Source organism: Ailuropoda melanoleuca, chromosome 18 (assembly GCF_002007445.2).
Source record: "Ailuropoda melanoleuca isolate Jingjing chromosome 18, ASM200744v2, whole genome shotgun sequence".
Lineage (NCBI taxonomy): Eukaryota > Metazoa > Chordata > Mammalia > Carnivora > Ursidae > Ailuropoda > Ailuropoda melanoleuca.
This window is the reverse complement of record NC_048235.1, coordinates 32,545,003-32,565,736: the sequence shown is the minus strand read 5'-3', so window position 1 is coordinate 32,565,736 and position 20,734 is coordinate 32,545,003. Positions and strand designations below refer to the sequence as shown.

Sequence of the window (20,734 nt, the reverse complement as noted above, 5' to 3'; positions counted from 1 at the left end):
TTGTATTAACAGACTCTGTTACAACCTTATGATACCTGCAATACTTTCAGCAATAAAAAAGGAATGAGCGCTATGGCCAAGTAACCCAGATCAAAGACTCTTCCAGAATGAACAGTCAGCTGGAGAGAGAATGTCCCTGCTTCTGTAGATGCCAAAGCTCTCAGTCAATGTGATCTTGAAGTACAACCCGGGCATTGCTCAGCTTTGGTGTAGATGCTCAGCTGGCTTCACCAACCTCTGGGGCAAGTCTGATAAGAAAACAGGCTTACGCACCTGTGCTTCGCCTGATATTGTGGTGTCGTTCCTGATATATTATCAAAAGGTAACCTTCTCTTCTTCAATTTTAATTGGGGTAAAATACACATTTACTACATCAATCATAAAGTGTATAGTTCACAGTAAGCACTTTGCTGTTTTTTTGCTGAAAAAGCTAATTTAAATACTAAATTATGTCAGTTATTTAGAAATAGGTCAACTTATAACAAAACTTTGATATGGATACAATGGTCTTTTTTTTTTTTTCCTCTTTAAAGGCTTTATAAAATAGTGTTGACATCTGATCTCTAATTCAAAGTGCATTAGAATTGTTTTGTTTAGGGGCGCCTGGGTGGCACAGCGGTTAAGCGTGTGCCTTCGGCTAAGGGCGTGATCCCGGCATTTTGGGATCGAGCCCCACATCAGGCTCTTCCGCTGGAAGCCTGCTTCTTCCTCTCTCACTCCCCCTGCTTGTGTTCCCTCTCTCGCTGGCTGTCTCTATCTCTGTCGAATAAATAAATAAAATCTTAAAAAAAAAAAAGAATTGTTTTGTTTTGGGGAAACCCAATTGGTTCCTACCTTAATCAATAGTTCTATTAATAAGAAAATCTTTTAAAATTTGCATTTTGTAATTCTTTCTGCTAAATTGTTTATTAGCATTGAGATAAAATACAATTTCAAAAAATTTCTCTTTTGCATGAAGACTTTGTACCATATGTGTTTTAGTGATGAGGAGGGAATCAAAAAGGATTTAGGTGTTTAAAGGAGCTGCTTTTAATTAGGACCTTGGATTCTATAAGGAAAGTCACTTCAGTTTTGACCCTTTTTTCCACAAGCAAGCACCTGGATGCCTGGGGCTGCATACCATTCCTCATGCCCTTTCCTCTTAACTGTCAGAGGTGCCTGCCACTGGCTCTGCCTTGGATTGTACTCTGACATGCCTAATAGTGAGGTTAGCTGTGGCTGTTGCGCATACATTTGTGAGTTAACCACTATTTGAATGATGCTGCTTTTTAGATTTATTTTTAATTCAATAGATTTTTGAATTAAAAGGTAACTGGAAAATTTTCAACTCTTGCAGGATTTTTTTTTTAAGATTTTTTAATTTATTTATTTGAGAGAGAGAGCAGAGCAAGCGAGAACACGGGTGGGGGGGAGGGGCAAAGGGAGAGGGAGAAGCAGTTTGTCTGCTGAGCAGGGAGCCCGATGCAGGGCTCGAGCCTAGGACCCTGAGATCATGACCTGAGTTGAAGGCAGACACTTAACCAAATAGCCACCCAGGCGCCCCTCAACTTTTGCATTTAAAAGTACTGTATGGTGACTGATATAACAAAATAAAAATTACATATAAAAAAAGTAATGCTTAAAAAAAGTGTTTTGGAAATGCTGAAACAAAGTGAAAACATACAAAACTGATCATTTTTGCTTTGCAAAATTATACACAAGTGTTTACTATTTTATTCTGTAATCCTCACTGTCTATATAACTTCAGTAACACTTAAACTTGTATTTTTTTTTAAATCACTGTAGGGATTCTGCCTTCTGCCACATCTTTGTACATTCTAACCAAGTTATATGGAATGTTTATTTTTCTATACCATCAAAATGTACTGCCACTAAAGACTGTAAAAGAGAGCACACTTTTTTGGAGGGTTGAGACAAACGGTTTAAGAATTTTCATAATTTGTGAGTAATAAAAAGCCAGTTTGTATAATTTTTTAAAAATTCCACAAACACTCTCCAGAAATGATCTTTATCCCTTCTCTTTGGTTAATATCTGACACTGTTATTTTTTAAGATTACCATTTGGATGACTACTTTATGATACTATATTATTTTTATTTGTGTTTACCGTAATTACTGCACATGAAGTACACATATTGAACAATTCTACTTTCATTGTTATAAATTGCCTGAGCATTCCTTTTGCCTGTGTGTGTGTGTGTGTGTGTGAGTGTGTGTGTGTGAGTGTGTGTGTGTGTGTGTGTGTGTGATTTGCCTTCTATTTATCAACGTCTGAGAGTTCTTTGCATATTCTGTATGGTATACCTTTTGCCTGCTACACAATTTGTCTATTTGTGTTACAATTTTTCCATGGTCATTTACCATTTATTTGATTTCACAATTTCCTTGAAAATTGATACTATTTTGATATAGTACTGTATATGTTTACTCTTTCTTTACCTGATAATTTAGAAGATGGTAAACTGTGGTTGGAACACAGCAGAATAATCAGTGCCCACCTGCAGTGCATTCTTTAATTCATAGTAGTTTTCCTTTTTACTTGTGGTTGTTTATGGACTCCCCATTTTGTTACACTGAATTACTTCTATATTCTTTTTATCAACTCCACAATGGTTTAATTAATATAGACATCTATGATCACAGTTTAATTTCCACTTTATAAATGTTGGAAACTTACCTCACAGTTTGATGTACAGCATGGTCCAGAACCACATCTTGCTGAGCCTTTCAGTTTACATGTATTAAAATCACAGCACTTCTTAAACTGACATTCCTAAAATTTCATAAGAAATATCATTGTAGTTGCCACTTAGCTCTTATATATTAATCTTAGCTTCTATTGATACACTTTCCTGTTCAACTTTTCAATTATACAATATATTCAATGAAGTTTTGTTATTTTATTATCTCTAGAATGTCCAAAAGAACATATAAGAACTAAATAACATATAAAATAGCAGTTGATCAGTAACATTTATTACTTAAAATTATTGGTAATTAATTCATAAACTACCAACATGGAACTATATCTTTGAGGAAGAAAAGTGAGTTTCCAAGAGAAAACCTTCCCCAATTGTCTTCTTAGTGATTTGGTTTTTTTAGGGTTCATTTGTGAATAAAGTTAAAGTAGAGTTAGGCAATAATTACAATTAAAATACATTTAGTTTAATAATCATGTGTCATGTTTTACTATAATGAAACTAACAAAAAAAGATATGTTGTTAATATATGTATTTTATTTTTAAATTTTTAAAATATTTCTTTTTTTTAAATTTTTTAAAGATTTATTTATTTGACAGAGAGAGAGAAAGAGAGACAGTGAGCAAGAGAAAGAGCACAAACAGGGATGATCAGGGAGATGGAGAAGCAGACTCCCCACTGAGCAAGAAGCCCTATGAGGGGCTTCATCCCAGGACCCTGAGATCATGACCTGAGCTGAAGGCAGATGCTTAATGGACTAATCCACTCAGGGGCCCCTATGTATTTTTTTTCAAAGATTTTATTTATTTATTTGACAGAGAGAGACAGCCAGCGAGAGAGGGAATACAAGCAGGGGGAGTGGGAGAGGAAGAAGCAGGCTCTTAGTGGAGCAGCCTGATGTGGGGCTTGATCCCAGAATGCTGGGATCACGCCCTGAGCCGAAGGCAGACGCTTAACCACTGCACTACCCATGCACCCCTAGGGGCCCCTATGTATTTTTACAAGGTAAATGACAGTCAACAGTTAGTCAAATGAAGTAACAATTTAAATAATAAACTGAATATTGTTTCCATGTAAATAAATTACATTTATATAATTCTTTAGTATTTTTATATTCTTAACACTTTTTAAAAACTCAAACATTTTCTATTTACTCAAAAAACTAGTTTCAAAGATCTTGTCCCTTAGCATAAAGGTACGATTCTTCACGATTCTTCTTGATTTCTAATTTTCCATTTGTTTCTGCTTTTTCATGTCTTTATGTCAATAGCTATGTATTTATAAATATTTCCATCCTAGAAATAATATAGAAAATATAGAGTAAAAGTTGAAGTTGTTGCTATACTTCCAAGATTCTCCAGGGGTAACTTCAATATCACTATGTAAGTGTGTGTGTGTGTGTGTGTGTGTATTCTTTCATGGCCAGTAAATGAAGATACCCTTCCAGCCATATTTATCAATACTAATCATGAACAAATAAGTTTAATTTACAATGAACTAATGTGGAAATTGTGTCTCATTTTTTTGTTATCATTTCTCTAATTACTAGTGAATGTGAGCATGAATTTTCATTTTGTACATTATGAATTAAATAATCATTTCTTTTGACACTTTGAGTATTTTGTTTGCTTTTCCCTCTTCTCCACACTAAATAGTGGGGGAAACTTTTACATAATATGCAGCTATCCTTTCTCTCTTCTATATGTTTATAATATTTCTTTGCAGTCTATTGTTTGTCTTGTTAAGGGTGCCTGTCATTTTGTGAAATTTGTGATGTTCATCTTTCTTTATGACTATTGGGTTTTATGTCTCTTTACCAAGATCTCTATTATGCAAAGACTATTGTCAATACTTTATTATATTTTTATTGCTATTTAAAACTTACAGATTTATTTTTTCTGAAATGTATCCCTCTGTATTTTGTGAGATATTTGCTCAAATATGTGTTTCTTGTCATTACGTTTGTGTATACGAGAACAAGTGTACACTCCACATGTGTAGGTGGATGTATAAAACATAATTTAATTTGTATAAAATAAGGGATTTGATGAAGATATAGATGACCATGCCATTCTGCCAAAGACCACCTGGAACACATCTGTAGTTCAACAAGTTGGATTTATTACTAGTGTCAGCAAAAGAGAACACACACCATGGGAAACTGTGGTAATTTTCAATGAGAAGGTATAATTACAGAATTTGGGCTTCTGGTGGGTAATTTGGGGCATGTAAGGAATCTGGGCTTTGCCAGATTAGATGCTGTCAGAAAAGTAGGGGTATATCTCTGATTGGGTATTTTAATAATGCTGATCTAGAAGAGGAAGGACTATATTAACGTTAAAGCTGAAATTGGTAAAGGAGCAAGGATTACTCATATTAGCCAGGATAGGAGGGTGTTTGGTCATTTCTGTGACTTGAACAATTTCCAAGTTTTGCTTGTATTCAGACATAGAGAGTGGCCTTGCTTTTTTTCTTCATCCATCACGATCACAAATGTTGAGCTTTTACGAAATTATTTATGTTCAACAGGAGAATCCTACAACCCATGCATGTCAGGGCAGCTCCTAAAAACACCAAGGCCCAGCTGATATTACTAGTCCAGATCCTTCATATCAGGGGCTGTTTCTCCCTTTCTCATAATGGATGCACTGGATTTATAGATAAATGCTTCCATCCTGAAAATGAATGTTATATATCTATATAACTTTTTACATATTTAGATAGTTAAATCGCTTGATAGATATGTACTGATACATAAATAGATAGATATATAGATGTCAAATTTCATTTCTTATGCCAATAGCCCAATACAACAGTGAATGCAATTAAACAGCCTCAAACTATGTTTGATGTTTATTAAGGCAAGATTTCCTCCAAATCAACTCTTTCTATAAAAAGTTCCTTGTATTCTTCCTCAGCTTTCATTAAGAAAAACTTTCAAATAAACTCTCCAAGTACTATTATGATTAATGGCTATTCTAAATATAGTAATCCTTATTCACTGATACAAATGATACATACTTATAAAGATAATTACAGTATCCCTGCATTCATTGAATCAACAAATATTTGTTGAGTACCCTGTATGTACCAGATGCTAGTCTATGTACTGGTGATCAAGCAATGATTAAGGTATGGACTATATTCACTTTAAATTTTCTGGGTTTTTTTTTTTTGTTTTTGGGGTTTTTTTTGCCAATACCACCTCATTTTAATCACAGTATGTGTGTGTGTTTGTGTATGCACATTTGTGTATAATTTGTTAGGGATGGTAATTGTCCCAAATTATTAAAGTGGATGAATAGACTTAGTTTATATTTCTAGATGAAAAAATGAATTAGAACATATTGCCTTTTTTCTCTAATTTCAAAAATGTATAAAATCAGCATTTCTTTTTTTTTTTTTGAGGATAGTTGACACACAACATTACATCAGTTTCCAGGTGTACAGCATAGTGATTCAACTTCTCAATGCATTCTGCTATGCTCACCACAAGTGTAGCTACCATCTGTCACTCTACAATGCTATTACAGTATCATTGACTATATTCCCTATGCTGTGATTTTATTAATTAAAAAAAATCACCAGCAGAGCCATGTGGTATGGACTTTTCTCTGATGAGAAGTTTTGATAATATAGATAGGATTTCTTTAGCATATTTTTCTTAATGCTATTCACATTTTAAATGTCTACTCATGTTGGCTTTTGCAAATGCTTTTTTTTCAAGGAATTTGTCCATTTAACCTAGGTTGTTAAATTTAATAGTATAACATTGTTCATGGTATTGTGTTATCATTTTAATGTCATATTACATAAGATCTATATTGATGTCCCATCTTAGTTACTGTTATTACTGAATTTTTATTAGTGTCAATAGGGGCATTTCTAACTATCTATCTATTTATTCAAACAACTTACATTAGTTTGCAGGATGCTTAGATGCAGAATCTGTGCCAAACTGAAGTCCATTGAACCTGCTGTGAGATGGCCTTTTTCAAGGACTCCATGTGTTACCTGGATTCTACTCTACCCTCACTCTATGATGATGTTTGGGTCCTCTCATGTGAGTACCATGAGCAAAGATTCTGTATTGAATCATTTTACAATGGTCTGGGTATTGCCCATTCCCTAGTGCACAGTTACTTCAGTAAAAGACTATGGTCACTCTGTTGGAGAGGGGAATGATTGAGGAAATTGCTGCTTTCTGTCCTTACTGAGCATTGTAGGATTTCATCCTTTATGTGAGCAATGAGCTCAAGCTCTGAAACTGGCTGGGTCTGAAAATGTAGCAAGAGATTAGCAAGAGCTCTGTAACAATTGGCATCAATCCTTTGCTCACTTTTTAAAAGTTATAGTTATATACACTAAGAAATATGGTAATTGACTACCCAGATCTTTCTTAACTATCAGTATAAATCCATGCAGGTCAAAACCAGTAGTTGCCATCTATGCCTCTCTTCCCTTTATGCTAATTTCATCCATTTTGGCTGTTATTTTAAGCACTGCCACTTGGCCTCTGCTATTTTGATATTCAGTGATTCCTAGTGACACCAGGGTGCCCAATTCTGTAATGGCACTTCCAGCCATCAACTGTTGTCTATAGAAGAAAGCTACCACTGAGATTTTCAACAATATTAGTACCTCTTCTGTAGTACATTTTTTTCCATTGCCTTAGTGAAAGCAGTATCCTGCGAGCCATCCAAATAATTGGGTGCTGAATTTGTATTCTTATATTTTATTATAATATGACCACTATTTTGAGCTTTTGACCCCTTCCATATTTCTCTATTAAGGTAGTTCTGACAATAAAAAATAAAATAAAAATAAAGAAGTTCTGGCATATCCACCTTCTTTATTGTGGGCCAGACTGCAATCTTCAAGGATTCATCTGCAGCAAATCAAGACTGACCATGGGTCTCCTTGCCTATCAAATCTTGATTCACCAGAGAGTACCCCCCATCAATAAACTCTAACTTATCCAGGACTATATATTAATACCTTGGAGCCGGCATTCTTAGCCTCCTTCCTGGCATATTATCCAGGTTTTTGTCTATACATATCAGCAAGTTCTTAAAAATAATCTCTTTATTGTAATAGCAGAGAGTACTTCCTCACTTGGTCTATGTTCAGACTTGACATAGTCTAGAACCAATGAAAGAATGCAGGGACAGATCTTAAAAAGAACAAGCATCATCTTGTGACACATGCATTTCATGTGGAGTCTTTGTGTCACCTCTAGGCAATGTGAGGCTGCCTTCCTCCACCATGGGCTTAGCAGTCACTTCCCAACCCAGGGGTTTCCCAGAAATTTGAAGATTTAAGTTTCTAAAGTCCATAATTTCAAATGTCCTAAACCGAGAAATGAGTACATTTTGCCATCTGGTGAACAATACATCCACTTTCAAAATCCTATCCTAGGTGTCTGCTTCCTAGGAATCTTCTGGTACCAGCTGATTTGGTTTTAGTTGCCCAAGAAACAGACTCTGAAACAAGGATGCATATAAGCGTAATAGCCCCCTAATGAGGCTGTCACAAATTACCAAAAACTTAGCAACTTAAAATAATTAAATAATTATTTAATAGTCTATAGCTCAGAGGTTCAAGTACATATACTAGTCCAGGTCCTCCGCTTGTAGTCTCACAAGGCTAAAATCAAGATGTCAATAGGGCTATGTGGAGAGGCTTTGGGAAGCATTTCACCTCAAGTCTCATTCAGATTGTTCGCCAAATTTGGTTTCTGTGGTTATAGGACTGAGAGTTCTGTTTCCTTGCTGGCTATCAGCCAAGGGCATGTTTTTTCTCCTAGAAACTAATTGCATTCCTCCTGTGCGTCCATGTATATTCCCTCAGCAACAGCAGGTTGGGTCTCTCTCTCCAAGTATTTTTGAGTCTTCTGCTGCATCTCTCTGACTTCACTTGGAGAATGTTCTCTGTTTTTAAGGACTCATTTGATTGGACTGGACCTACCCAGATACCCCAGGATAATGTCCCCATCTTCAAGTCCATAACCTTAGTTACTTCTGCAAATTAACATATCCACAAATCCATGAATTGAAGTGAGGACATCTTCGAAGGTCTATTCTACCTACCACCCAAACACTGTCATGTGAGTACAGATATAGGGAAGGGAAGCAAGCCAGTATGTGTGGGTTTGTGAGTTGCTTACAGATTTTTTTAAAGATTTTATACATGTATTTGACAGACAGAGAGACAGCCACCGAGAGAGGGAACACAAGCAGGGGGAGTGGGAGAGGAAGAAGCAGGCTCCCCGCTGAGCAGGGAGCCCAATGCAGGGCTTGATCCCAGAATGCCGGGATCACGCCCTGGGCTGAAGGCAGACTCTTAACGACTGTGCCACCCAGGCGCCCCTGCTTACTGCTCTTGTAAGACAAAGCTAAATTCCACAGGTACCTCTAGGAAATGATATGAAACAGGGGACATCAAAACATTTTTTGTAAAGGACGAAATAGCAAATATTTGCAACTTTGCTAAAATAGTGCGCTGTACGGCTTCTGTTGCAAATGTTCAACTCTGCCGTTACAGCACAAAAGTAGCCATAGACAGTATGCAAACTTATGGGCATGGCTGCATTCCAATAAAGTTCCATTTACAAAAATAGGTGGCAGCTGAATTTGGCCCACTGGGAAGTTTGCAGAAATCTTATACAGAGCGTATCTCAGAGAATTTCCTTATAAGGGGTAAGGAATATGAGGCATTTATTCACCAACTACCCTTCATAATTATTTGAGGATTGATCATTAGCCCCAAGTGCTTCAAGCCCATCCTGCTAAAAGCTGAGCATGCTACTGAGACCAGAGGAAACACTCCAAGAAAAAGTCTCTGATACTTGAAGCAAATACTCTCTCCAGGAACAATCAATGCTAAGATTTTGGTAGGACACTGACAATATCTGCTGTAAGTGACATTCTGCTTACAGCCTGTAGTTGTGGAAGCTCATAATGTGCAGACCCAGCTCCAGATTATGTTTTTTTCTATTTTTCATTAAAAATAACCAGATATTTTGGGAGGCAGTGGGCACCATATTTAGGAGGATATGAATATGAAATGAGCATAGTACCACTAATCAGAAAAGTAAAATGACATTAGAAAATCTGAGATAACTGGGTGCCTGGGTAGCTCAGTTGGTTAAGTGTCTGACTCTTGATTTTGGCCCAGGTCATGATCTCAGGGTTGTGAGAGCAAGCCCCCCACTGGGCTCCACACTAGGCATGCAGCCTGCTTGAAATTGTCTGTCTCCCTCTCTCCTGCCCCTCCCCGCCCCATTCTCTGAAAAGAAAGACCTGAGATAAATGGAAACCCTACACACACACACACACACACACACACACACACACACACGCACATATATATAAACTTCTAGGAATAGTGAGGGATTAAGATAACTTGTAGGGATTTAATGTTACGTAAACAAATGGTGGTCATTTCTTTTTGTAGGTGGATAGGAAATTCATGTAACTGCTGGGGGACTAATCATTAAGTTTTATTTTATTTAAATAGAGGGCAAATGCAAAATATTACATAATAATGATACTATATTGAATGTGTGGTCTTATCTGTTGAGAATAGTGTACAGAGAGTATTTTGTTAATAGGACTGTGGTAGAATGGTTATCTATATTTAGAAGTGAGCAAATAGAACAAGTTTTGATAATCCTGAAACTTGGAAATGTAAGAATGCTTGAGGATTAAGAAAAATCTGTTATAATGTTACCCCATTCTTGCAACCAAAAGAGACGGGAAAATTTGGTGCAAATTCAGAAGTTTGTAGAGAAAACAGACTGGGGTCACATGAGTTAAGAAATAAGGTGAGGATAAAAGGCCCACCACTTAGCCTATATATGCAAAACCTGTCTGCTGACATACTTGGTAACAGTGTATGCAAACCAAATTTTCATGACTCGTTTGTTTTCTCAATTGAAGAGGGATGGAAAAGTTATTCATATACCCTCACTTACACTCATTTCATATCTAGGTTCTATATTAAAGACATAGTTGCATATATTATTCCATATATACCATGAAAATCACTTATTAGAAACACAAGAATTTGTGCTCAAATTCCAATTTTTATTGCTTACCTCTTGGCTGCCACAGTCACATTCTTCATTAGGTTCCAAAATCCCATTACCACATACTGATTGATTTTGATATAACGGTTGCAAATTTGAAAAGTTCTGAAGACATTTAGCCTCAAATTTTGATACAAAATATCTATAGTCATGTACGCTACAGTTGCTAAAAATCTTTATACCACTGGAACCCCTACAATGAAATAATAATCCTCAGGTAAATCTTCAGGCTAATAAAACTCCACCTAAACAATGCCCCCATATATAATGATATGAATTGCAAGATGGCAAATAGAAAACTTGTACTTGAGCAGAGACGAAGACAAGCATGATTAAATTTTAATTAATCGCCATTTATCTTTAACATCCTTTTTTTAAAATGTCATTGAAAATGTACATTTCCAGGGAAGAAATAAAGTGTAATAGTTAAATATCTACCTATTTATCATCTATTATCTATCTTTCTTTCTATCTAATATGCTCTTCTCTCATATATGCAAAGCTTCCCTCCCTCATTTCAGTCAGATGTCTACTCAAATGTAACCTTCCAAAGAGGTCTTTTTTGACATTATATAAAATTGTGTCCCCTCCCACATTCTCCTTCCACTGTCAATATTTATTATTCTACATGGTACTTTTGCATCACGTAAAAATAAGCTCATTTGTATTTTTAAAATGTTTTTATATAACTTAAATTTTGCTGTAAAATATAAGTTCTGAGAAGGTCTTTATAGCTATATTTCTAGTGGAATATCTAAAAGATGTGTCTAATGGATCTCTACTAGACATTCTGAATATACTATGTACAATATTTACTATTGGTCTTCTCAGCCAAGACTGTGCCATCCACTATTCTCAGTTCCAGGCAACTCTATTATTCTGGTTTCTCAGGTTAATAACATTGGTGTAATCCTGGACTCTTTTCTCTCATATACATCCTCTATCAATACACATGCACATACATGAATATAACATATCCAGTTAACAATTTTTATGTTGATTGAATGTTGGAATCATAATATTTTTGATATATTAAGTTAAATAAAATGTATTATTAAAATATATTACTGCAATTAACTTCATCTGATTTAAAAAATTTTAATTCAGCTACTAGAAAATTTAAAATTACATATGTGGGTCACATTTTATTTCTATTGCACAGTGCCAGTCTAAGCAATCATGTCTGAAACAACAGCTCCAAGACAGCCATAGCTGAGCCTCCAAGGAAATAAATGTATAGCTGCTAGAGTTTTGGAGTTGGGAGAGTGAGAAAAAAAACGAAACAAAAAAAGGCATGCTTTAGCTTTCACTGACTTAGGCATTTGTAATGGAATAAATAGGGGAAAGTGGGAAGAATATCATAAGGAATAATATTATTTAAGCAATTTTCTATTACTTTTAACTACTTTGTTTCAATAGGTATCAGTGACGCTCCACTTTTGCAGGCCATTCTTAGGCAAAAAGCTACAAATTTTGAGCACCGATATTTTTTATACAGAATTAGTTTTGAAATAGACACTTTGATGAATCACCAAATTCTAATCCTGAAATCAATATTGCACTGTATGTTAATTAACTAGAATTTAAAAATTTAAAAAGAAAAAATAGAAACAGGTTATTTTCTACTTGGGTCACATGCTTTTTGAGTAAAAATTAAAAGTATTAATTAGTACTTGGAATTTTTGCTTAAAGTGTGTACAAAGCAATTTATTTTTTTAAATCTTTGCTTAAAAGATGGCCATGAAAAGGAAGAAATGACTGTGCTAGCCTAAGCATATAGAATTTTAATAGACCAAGGCATTTCAAAGTAAATCTTAATTGATTTGTTTTTTTGTGGGGAAGATTACCATCCAGGTCTAAAGACCACTATAAAGTAAATTGAGCTAAGGCAGCCATTTCAAAGTACTTTAATTTCTTTCTTTTTTTTTAAGATTTTATTTTATTTATTCAACAGAGAGAGAGAGACAGCCAGAGAGAGAGGGAACACAAGCAGGGGGAGTGGGAGAGGAAGAAGCAGGCTCATAGTGGAGGAGCCTGATGTGGGGCTCGATCCCAGATCGCTGGGATCACGCCCTGAGCTGAAGGCAGATGCTTAACCACTGTGCCACCCAGGCGCCCCTCAAAGTACTTTAATTTCTAATCCTAAACTCCAAGAGCAGGGTAGGAAAAATTGAAATAATTATTTTAGGGAAACATAACTTTTCCTGCAACTCTAACTCTTTTTGAATCCCATGGACATTAACTTGGCAAAATCTCAATTATTTACTTTCTTTATTTATACAATTTGGTACCTGAAATTATATGGACCAAAATAAATAACATGCTGTTTGAATTCATATTAAGTATATTTTCAAAAGGCCCAACAATCCTATCACATTCTTAAGTCATTTCTAGTTTCTATGCTCCAAGACAAGTGTTTCACATCTTCTATCCAAACTCTTATACTCCTTACTCTGAACTTCCTATCAGAAGCAATTGTCCTCATCTTTATACCTCCGTTAACCAAACTACCTACCTTTTTATCTGTTTACTCTGCTGATATCTTATCACAATAATTGACAATAAAAGTCAGCCCCTCTACTTATGCACTAAATGCTATCCTCTCTAATTTACTCAATGATTTTGTTCTTAAGTCTTCATTATACCCAACACTGTCATCTTTTCCCTCTCTTCTTTCTTTCAGTCTATAGATAATATGTAGTTTCTCCCATTCTAATACATTTTTAATGTTGTTGTTTTTCTAATTGCATACTGATTCTGTTGATATATGTAGGTAGTCAATCACAATATCTGTAAATAAGGGAACTTTTTTTTCCCTCCTCAAACCTTTCCTCCTTTTTCTTTCTCTTAAAATTCTAGCCAAAGCTGCCAGTACTATATCACTGAGGGTAATTTTAGGTATGTTTGCTTTGAATGCAATATACTACAACAACCAAAACAACAGTATCATATTTATATAATATTTCACAGTCTTCATAAATTTTAAAAATTTCCCTCTAATTCCCTCAAGTGAGCATTTGTTAATCATGGTATTTACCACTTTTTTGGAGTCATATCACATAGGCAAATTTGTTAGTGTGATATCTCTTTGTACACAACACACCTTTCCAATTTTCAGCATGGAGTTGAATATAAAGAATGAAAAATTCATCACATCTTATAAACAGCTTCACAAATATATATGTGAAATTAATTAAGAAGAATAATGTCTTACACTGCTTTATGATTCATTACGCATGTAGCTCTTGGACAAGAACAGTTATTAATATCATCATATGTTAATCCCATTTTAAGCCCAAGTAGTTGAGCTATAATAACTGAAAATCCCTCCAAAGTTATTGCATCTGGATACTAAAATAAAGCAGATTGAAAGGAAAACCATCATACAAGAAGTTAACAAAAGCAAATAATAAAACATTTTGTTCCTATAAAATTTTATATTTTAATAGTTTTTATGTTAAGCATATTTTATGTGTCATTTTGATATGTCATTGATAAGACTATCCATACTGATTAATTGGCTAAGAACCATGCAACACTGTAAAGAAAGATCAAGCTAGAAGTACTCTCTGGTTTAATATTTGACATGCTCTAATTCTATAGCCATAGTATTTCTGATGCAATCAACATAAAGCGCATTTATTTAACTTTCTCATTAAATCAGCTCATCCAATTAACAAATATTAATTCAGCATACACATGTGTCAAGCACATTAACAGAAGATGAAAATGTAGTGGCATGCATGAAGAAATGGACTTTATTCACACCAGGAGCTTCCATTACAGAAGGGGAGAAAGAAGATATACAAAAGACTTAAAACAAACTTCCCAAATACAAAGAGGTCATGAAAAGTGTTCTAAAGACAATGAAGTGCTGCAATAGAGAATTTTAAGTAGGAGTATAACTACTTAATATTGGTGAATTAATACTTAGGCTGAGGTGTAACATTTAGGAAATGACCCAGCAATATAAATAGGTGTAAGGTGGTTATATAGGAGCTCATTGTGAGGTTGTAGGATAATGAATGAAGTAAAAACAACAACAACAACAACAACAACAACAAAAAATTAGAGTTGTAGGCAAAGCCATGGTAAACACACTTGGAATGAGAAGTTATTTTAAAAAGGTTGCTGTCAGTGCAGAGTGGTATTTCATATTATTTAACTTTGATAAATAAGTTGTGAAACTTTTCTCATCCCATTGATCATTACATCTCTAATTTTCCTACATCAAATGAAATTTATGATAAAATTTAAGTAATTCATACCTAAAAGAAAAAAAAGAAGATTGTGTATATGTATGTGCAAGTGTGTGAATGAAAACATGGAAAAATTAGTTAATAGCTAATAGTAAATTGTTCCTTTTTTTTTTTTTTACCCTATAAGAGCTAAGCGTGAAAGAGAGGAAAAATCCCAATAACAGAATTTAAAAGAAAGTTAAAGCCACAGCAGAACCTGAAAGATGGTGTCTGGCTGGTCACCAGATTTTAGGGCAAGTTGTAACAACCAGAAGCTGGTCTTTTACTGCCAGCTCAGAAAAAGAAGACATGGTCTTGTACTTCATAATTATACAGTTGAAAATAAATCCCCTGTATAAAGTCATGCAAAAAATAAAGTAACCTAGTCGTTATACTGTGCAGGAAAGGAAGACAGATTATACACACACATACACACACACAATCATACAGGAATTAAAAAGAGGAAATCACAGCGGATCCTACAGATTAAAAAGAGCTATGATGTGCAAAAGAATGAAATCGTACCCTTATCTTACACCATTCACAAAAATTAATGTGACATGAATTAAAGACTTGCTCATAAGACTGAAAACTGTAAAATTTTTAGAAGAAAACATAAGCAAAAATCTCCTTGACATTGGTCTTGGCAATGATACTTTGTTTTTCACACCAAAAGCACAGGCAACAAAAACAAAAATTAACAAGTGGTGGAATTACTGGAGCAACCCGAGTGTTCACGGATAGATGAATAGATAAAGAAGATGTAGTATATAGATGTATAATGGAATATTACTCAGCATATAAAAGAATGAAATCTTGCCATTTGCAACAACATGGGTGGACCCAGAGGGCATAATGCTATATGAAATAACTCAGTCAGAGAATGACAAATACCATACGATCTCACTCACATATGGAATTAAAAAACAAAACAAAACAAATGAACAAACACAGGAAAAAAAAAAAAAGAGGAGAAAACCAGAATCTTAAATACAGAGAATAAACTGGTGGTTGCCAGAGGGGAGGTTGGGGGGTGGTGGTGAGCAAAATAGGTAAAAAAAGATTAAGAGTACACATATACTGATGAACACTGAGAAATGTTTAGAATTATTGAATCATTATAGTGCACACCTGAAACTAACATATCACTGTACATTAATCATACTTGAGTAAACACAAACAAAAAACTAAAAGTTATAAATTGGGACTACATCAAACTAAAATGTTTCTCCATAGCAAAGGAAAAAAAAATCAAAAGGCAACCTATTGAATGGAAGAACATATTTGCAAACCATATATCCAATAAGAAATTATATAAAAAATATATAAGGAACTCAGAACTCAATAGCAAAACACCAAATAACTCAATTAAAAAATAGGCAAAGGACTTGAATAGACATTTTTTCCCAAATAATACATACAAATGGCCAACAGGTATATGAAAAGATGCTAAACATCACTAACCATCAGGGAAATGCAAATCAAACCCACCATGAGTTATCACCTCACACCAGGTAAGATGGCTATTATCAAAAAGACAAGTGATAGCAAATGTTGGTGAGGATGCGGAGAAAAGCTATTGGTGGGAATGTAAATTGGTACACCCATTATGAAAAACAGTGTGCAGATTCCCCAAAAATTTAAAAATAGAATTACCATATGAGCCAGCGCAATCCCACTTCTGTTTATATAACCAAAACAAATGAAATTGCTCTCTTTACCCCTATGTTAATACCAACATTATTCACAATAGCCAAGTTTTGGAAGCGACGTAAATGTCCATCAATAGATGAATGGATGAAGAAAATGTAGTGTATCTATTCAATGGAATATTATTCAGCCATAAAAAAGAAGGAAATCCTTCCATTTGTGATAACACAGATGACCAGGAGTGCATTATGCTAAATGAAATGAGAAAGACAAATATGTATGATATCACTTATATATGGTAACTTTAAAAATTGTCAAACTTATGGAAACAGAGAGTAGAACTGTAGTTGCTAGGAGCTAGGGGAAGGGGAAAATGGGGAGATGTTGGCCAAAGGGTACAAACTTCCAGTTATAAGATGAAAGTTCTGAGGATCTAATATAACTATGGGGACTATAATTCATAATTATATATTATATACTTGAAATTTGTTAAGAGAGTACATCTTAAGCATTCTCATAAAACATAACTATGTGAGTTGATGAATATATTTATTTGTTTATGGGAATTGTTTCATAATGTCAATATATCAAATTATCACATTGTACAATTTAAATATATTAGTATTTTATTTGTCAATTATACCTCAATAATGTGGGGGGGGTGTCTCTAGATGTGTTTGTGTGTACATGAAAACAGAGGGGAAAAATGGGAGAAAATAAATCAATAGTAGATCGTTTCAACAGAAATTTGGAACCTATAGTGTAGAATCGAATAGATGCTTCAAGTCAGGAAGGAGTTGGATCTTATTACACTTATTTCCCTGTGCATGATACCCAAAAGTGCTAAAGAATTAACAGAAGACATGAATAGACATTTTTCCAAAGAAGACATACAGATGGCAACAACAGATATATGAAAAGATGCTCACCATCACTGATCATCAGGGAAACAGAAATCAAAACTACAATAAGGTATCACCTCACATCTGTCAGAATGGCTAAAATCAACAATACAAGAAACAAAAGGTGTTGGCAAGTATGTGCAGAAAAAGGAACCCTCTTGCACTGTTGGTGGGAATGCAAACGGGTGCAGCCACCCTGGAAAACAGTATCGAGGTTCCTCAAGAAGTTAAAAAGAGAACTACCCTATGATCCAGCAATTACATATTATTTCCCCCCAAAGAATACAAAAACACTAATTCAAAGGGATACATGTACCCCTATGTTTATAGCAGCATTATCTACTGGAATATTGCTCAGCCATTAAAAAAGAATGAAATCTTGCTATTTGCAAAGATATAGATGGATCTTGAGAGTATTATGCTAAGCAAAATTAATCAGTCAGAGAAAGACAAATATCATATGTTTTCACTCATATGTGGAATATAAGAAACAAAACAGACAAACAAAGGAGGGGGGAGAGAGAGCGAGGCAAACCAAGAAACAGATTCTTAACTGTAGAGAACAAACTGATGATTATCAGAGGGGAGGTAGCTGGGGTGTGGGTTAAAAAGATGATAGAGATTAAGGAGAGCACTTGTGATGAGCACTGGGTGCTGTATGGAAGTGTTGAATCACTATATCATACACCTGAAACTAATAGTATACTGTATATTAACTAACTGGAATTTAAAGAAAATCTTAAAAAAAGAAAAAAACACCACCAGAAGCTAGCATTATGGGTTGGGAGTCCATGCTGAAAGGAAATACCTATGAACAGTGACAGTCTTTGTGACTTTTAGCCTAAGGCCAGATATAATAGACATGGCATGTGGGTTCACCGGCCATTAGTGAAGAAAAAAAAAAAAAAAGATACTCCAGGCCTGGGAAATTAAACATCTGACATGAAGAAATGGTGGCTGCTGGAAAAATATGCAAAAGGGAAGACTTTAGAAAAAGAATCCTCCAAATTCTGTCTCCCACATTTCTGGCTGACTCCTGAAACATTCATACATGGGGCAGCCTCAACACTGAACTTAACTAAAGACTAAAGATCTCAACTGAGTACAGAGCTGCTGTCCATCGTCTACAGCTGCTGTTCTGAATTTAACCTGCATGATAAAAGAAACAAAAAATCAACACTCATCAGAGAAAAACAATAGAATCCAGACTCCCTAATAGCATGTATAATGTCCACAGTGTCAAAGAATATCTCTCAAGGCCATGAAAACTAAATTGAGATGTAAACAATAGAACTGATCTAGAATATGTTTTTAGAAAATAAAAAAAAAAAAAGCAACTGCCTTCTGAAATGGAAGATTTAAATAGGAATTAGTGTCTTGTAACATATTTCTCAGAAATATCCTGGATGTAGTCTAAAATTACTTACCATACCAAGAACCAGAAATAGCTCAACTGAAATGAGAAAATATAATCGACAGACATCAAAACCAAGATAGTCCGTATATTACATTCTCTGAAGGATTTTAAAGCAATTATCATAAAAATGAGTAATTATAAAATCCTAAAACAAAAATAAAGTCTCATCAAGGAAATATATAGGGAAACAGAAAATGACATTCATAGAACAAAAAATAGAGAAATCATAAATAGATACATAATAAACAAATAAAATCTGAGCAGGTGGACTTAGTAGCAAAATGGAGATGTTAGAGACAGAATGAGTGAATTTAAGGACTAATTCATATAAATTATCTAATCTGAACAACAGAAAGAAAATAGTTTCTTATAAAATTAACAGAAATCCAGAGAGCAGTGGAACAATGGCAAAAGATCAAACATCAATGTCATTAGTGTCCCAGAAGGGGACAAAGGGGGCATAACTGAAAAATATTTGAAGGCAAATGGCTAAAACGTCCCCAATTTCTAACAAGATAAACTTAGAGTAATCATGGCAGACACATCATGATTAAATAGATGGAGAAAATATTTAAGTGTCTTGAAATCAGCCAAAGAAAATCAATGCATTGCTTAGAGAGGAGCAACGGATTATACAACAGAGAATTTCTCATCAGAAACAATGAGGCACAGAGGATGAACAATATTTTTCAAGTGCTGAAAGAAAAAAATGTCAGCCCACAACTTTAATCCAGCAAAAATATCCCTCAAGAATGAAGATGAATAAAGACATTCTGAAATGAAGGAAAATTAAGATACTATGTTGGCAGTAGCCCTGCTTTAAAAAAATGACTAAAGAATTTTGAGGGGATAAAAAGAAAATGATAATCCAAAGGAAAACCTGTAATATCAGAGATGAACAAGCAAAATGGGAAAATATAATAAACTTTCTCTCCGTTTGATTTTTAACAAAATTTTGTTTCATGGTTAAAAATAAAATGCTAATTTTGTGTGGTATTGTTGTAAATGGATTTAAAAGTAATATTTAAGTAAACTACACAATTACTTATTTTATATTTATATGACATGATTTGAGACCTAAAAGATGGTGTTAACATTTCCACATTCTATTTGAAGTGGTAAAACGTCTATACACATACGTGTGTGTGTGTGTACGCATGTGTGTGTTTGCACTCTCACTACAGAAAACAATAAAAAGCTTTTCCAAAGAAAATCTGGTGGTATCACAATTCCAGACTTCAAGCTCTATTACAAAGCTGTAATCACCAAGACAGTACAGAACGGGCACAAAAACAGACACATAAATTAATGTAACAGAGTAAGGAACCCCAAAATGGACCCTCAGCTCTATGATCAAGCAGTCTTCAACAAAGCAGGAAAGAATAACCAATGGAAAAAAGACAGTCTCTTCAACAAATGGTGTTGGGAAAATTGGACAGCCACATAATGAAACTGGACCACTTTCTTACACCATAGACAAAACAGACTTAAAATGGATGAAAAACCTAAATATGAGACAGGAATCCATCAAAATCCTAGAGGAGAACACAGGCAAGCAAACTCTTTAACCCTGGCCACAGAAACTTCTTGCTAGACATGTCTCCAAAGGCAAGAGAAACAAAAGCAAAAATGAAATATTGGGACTTCATCAGGATAAAAAGCTTTTGCACAGCAAAGGAAATAGTTGACAAAACTAAAAGACAACCTACAGAATGGGAGAAATTTGCAAATTTCTCAT

At 34.6% G+C, this 20,734-nt stretch overlaps 1 protein-coding gene across 1 annotated transcript in view; it reads right to left on the bottom strand.

Annotated features, from left to right (window-relative positions):
• The window catches only part of LOC105237318 (disintegrin and metalloproteinase domain-containing protein 18-like), a 164,637-nt gene that overhangs the window by 93,537 nt on the left and 50,366 nt on the right, over positions 1-20,734 (bottom strand). The window contains exons 10-12 of the mRNA XM_034647776.1: positions 14,004-14,140; positions 10,799-10,982; positions 2,678-2,773 (exon numbers count right to left, since the gene is read on the bottom strand). Coding sequence (XP_034503667.1) covers positions 2,678-2,773; positions 10,799-10,982; positions 14,004-14,140 — 417 coding nt within the window. The remainder of the gene's footprint in view (positions 1-2,677; positions 2,774-10,798; positions 10,983-14,003; positions 14,141-20,734) is intronic.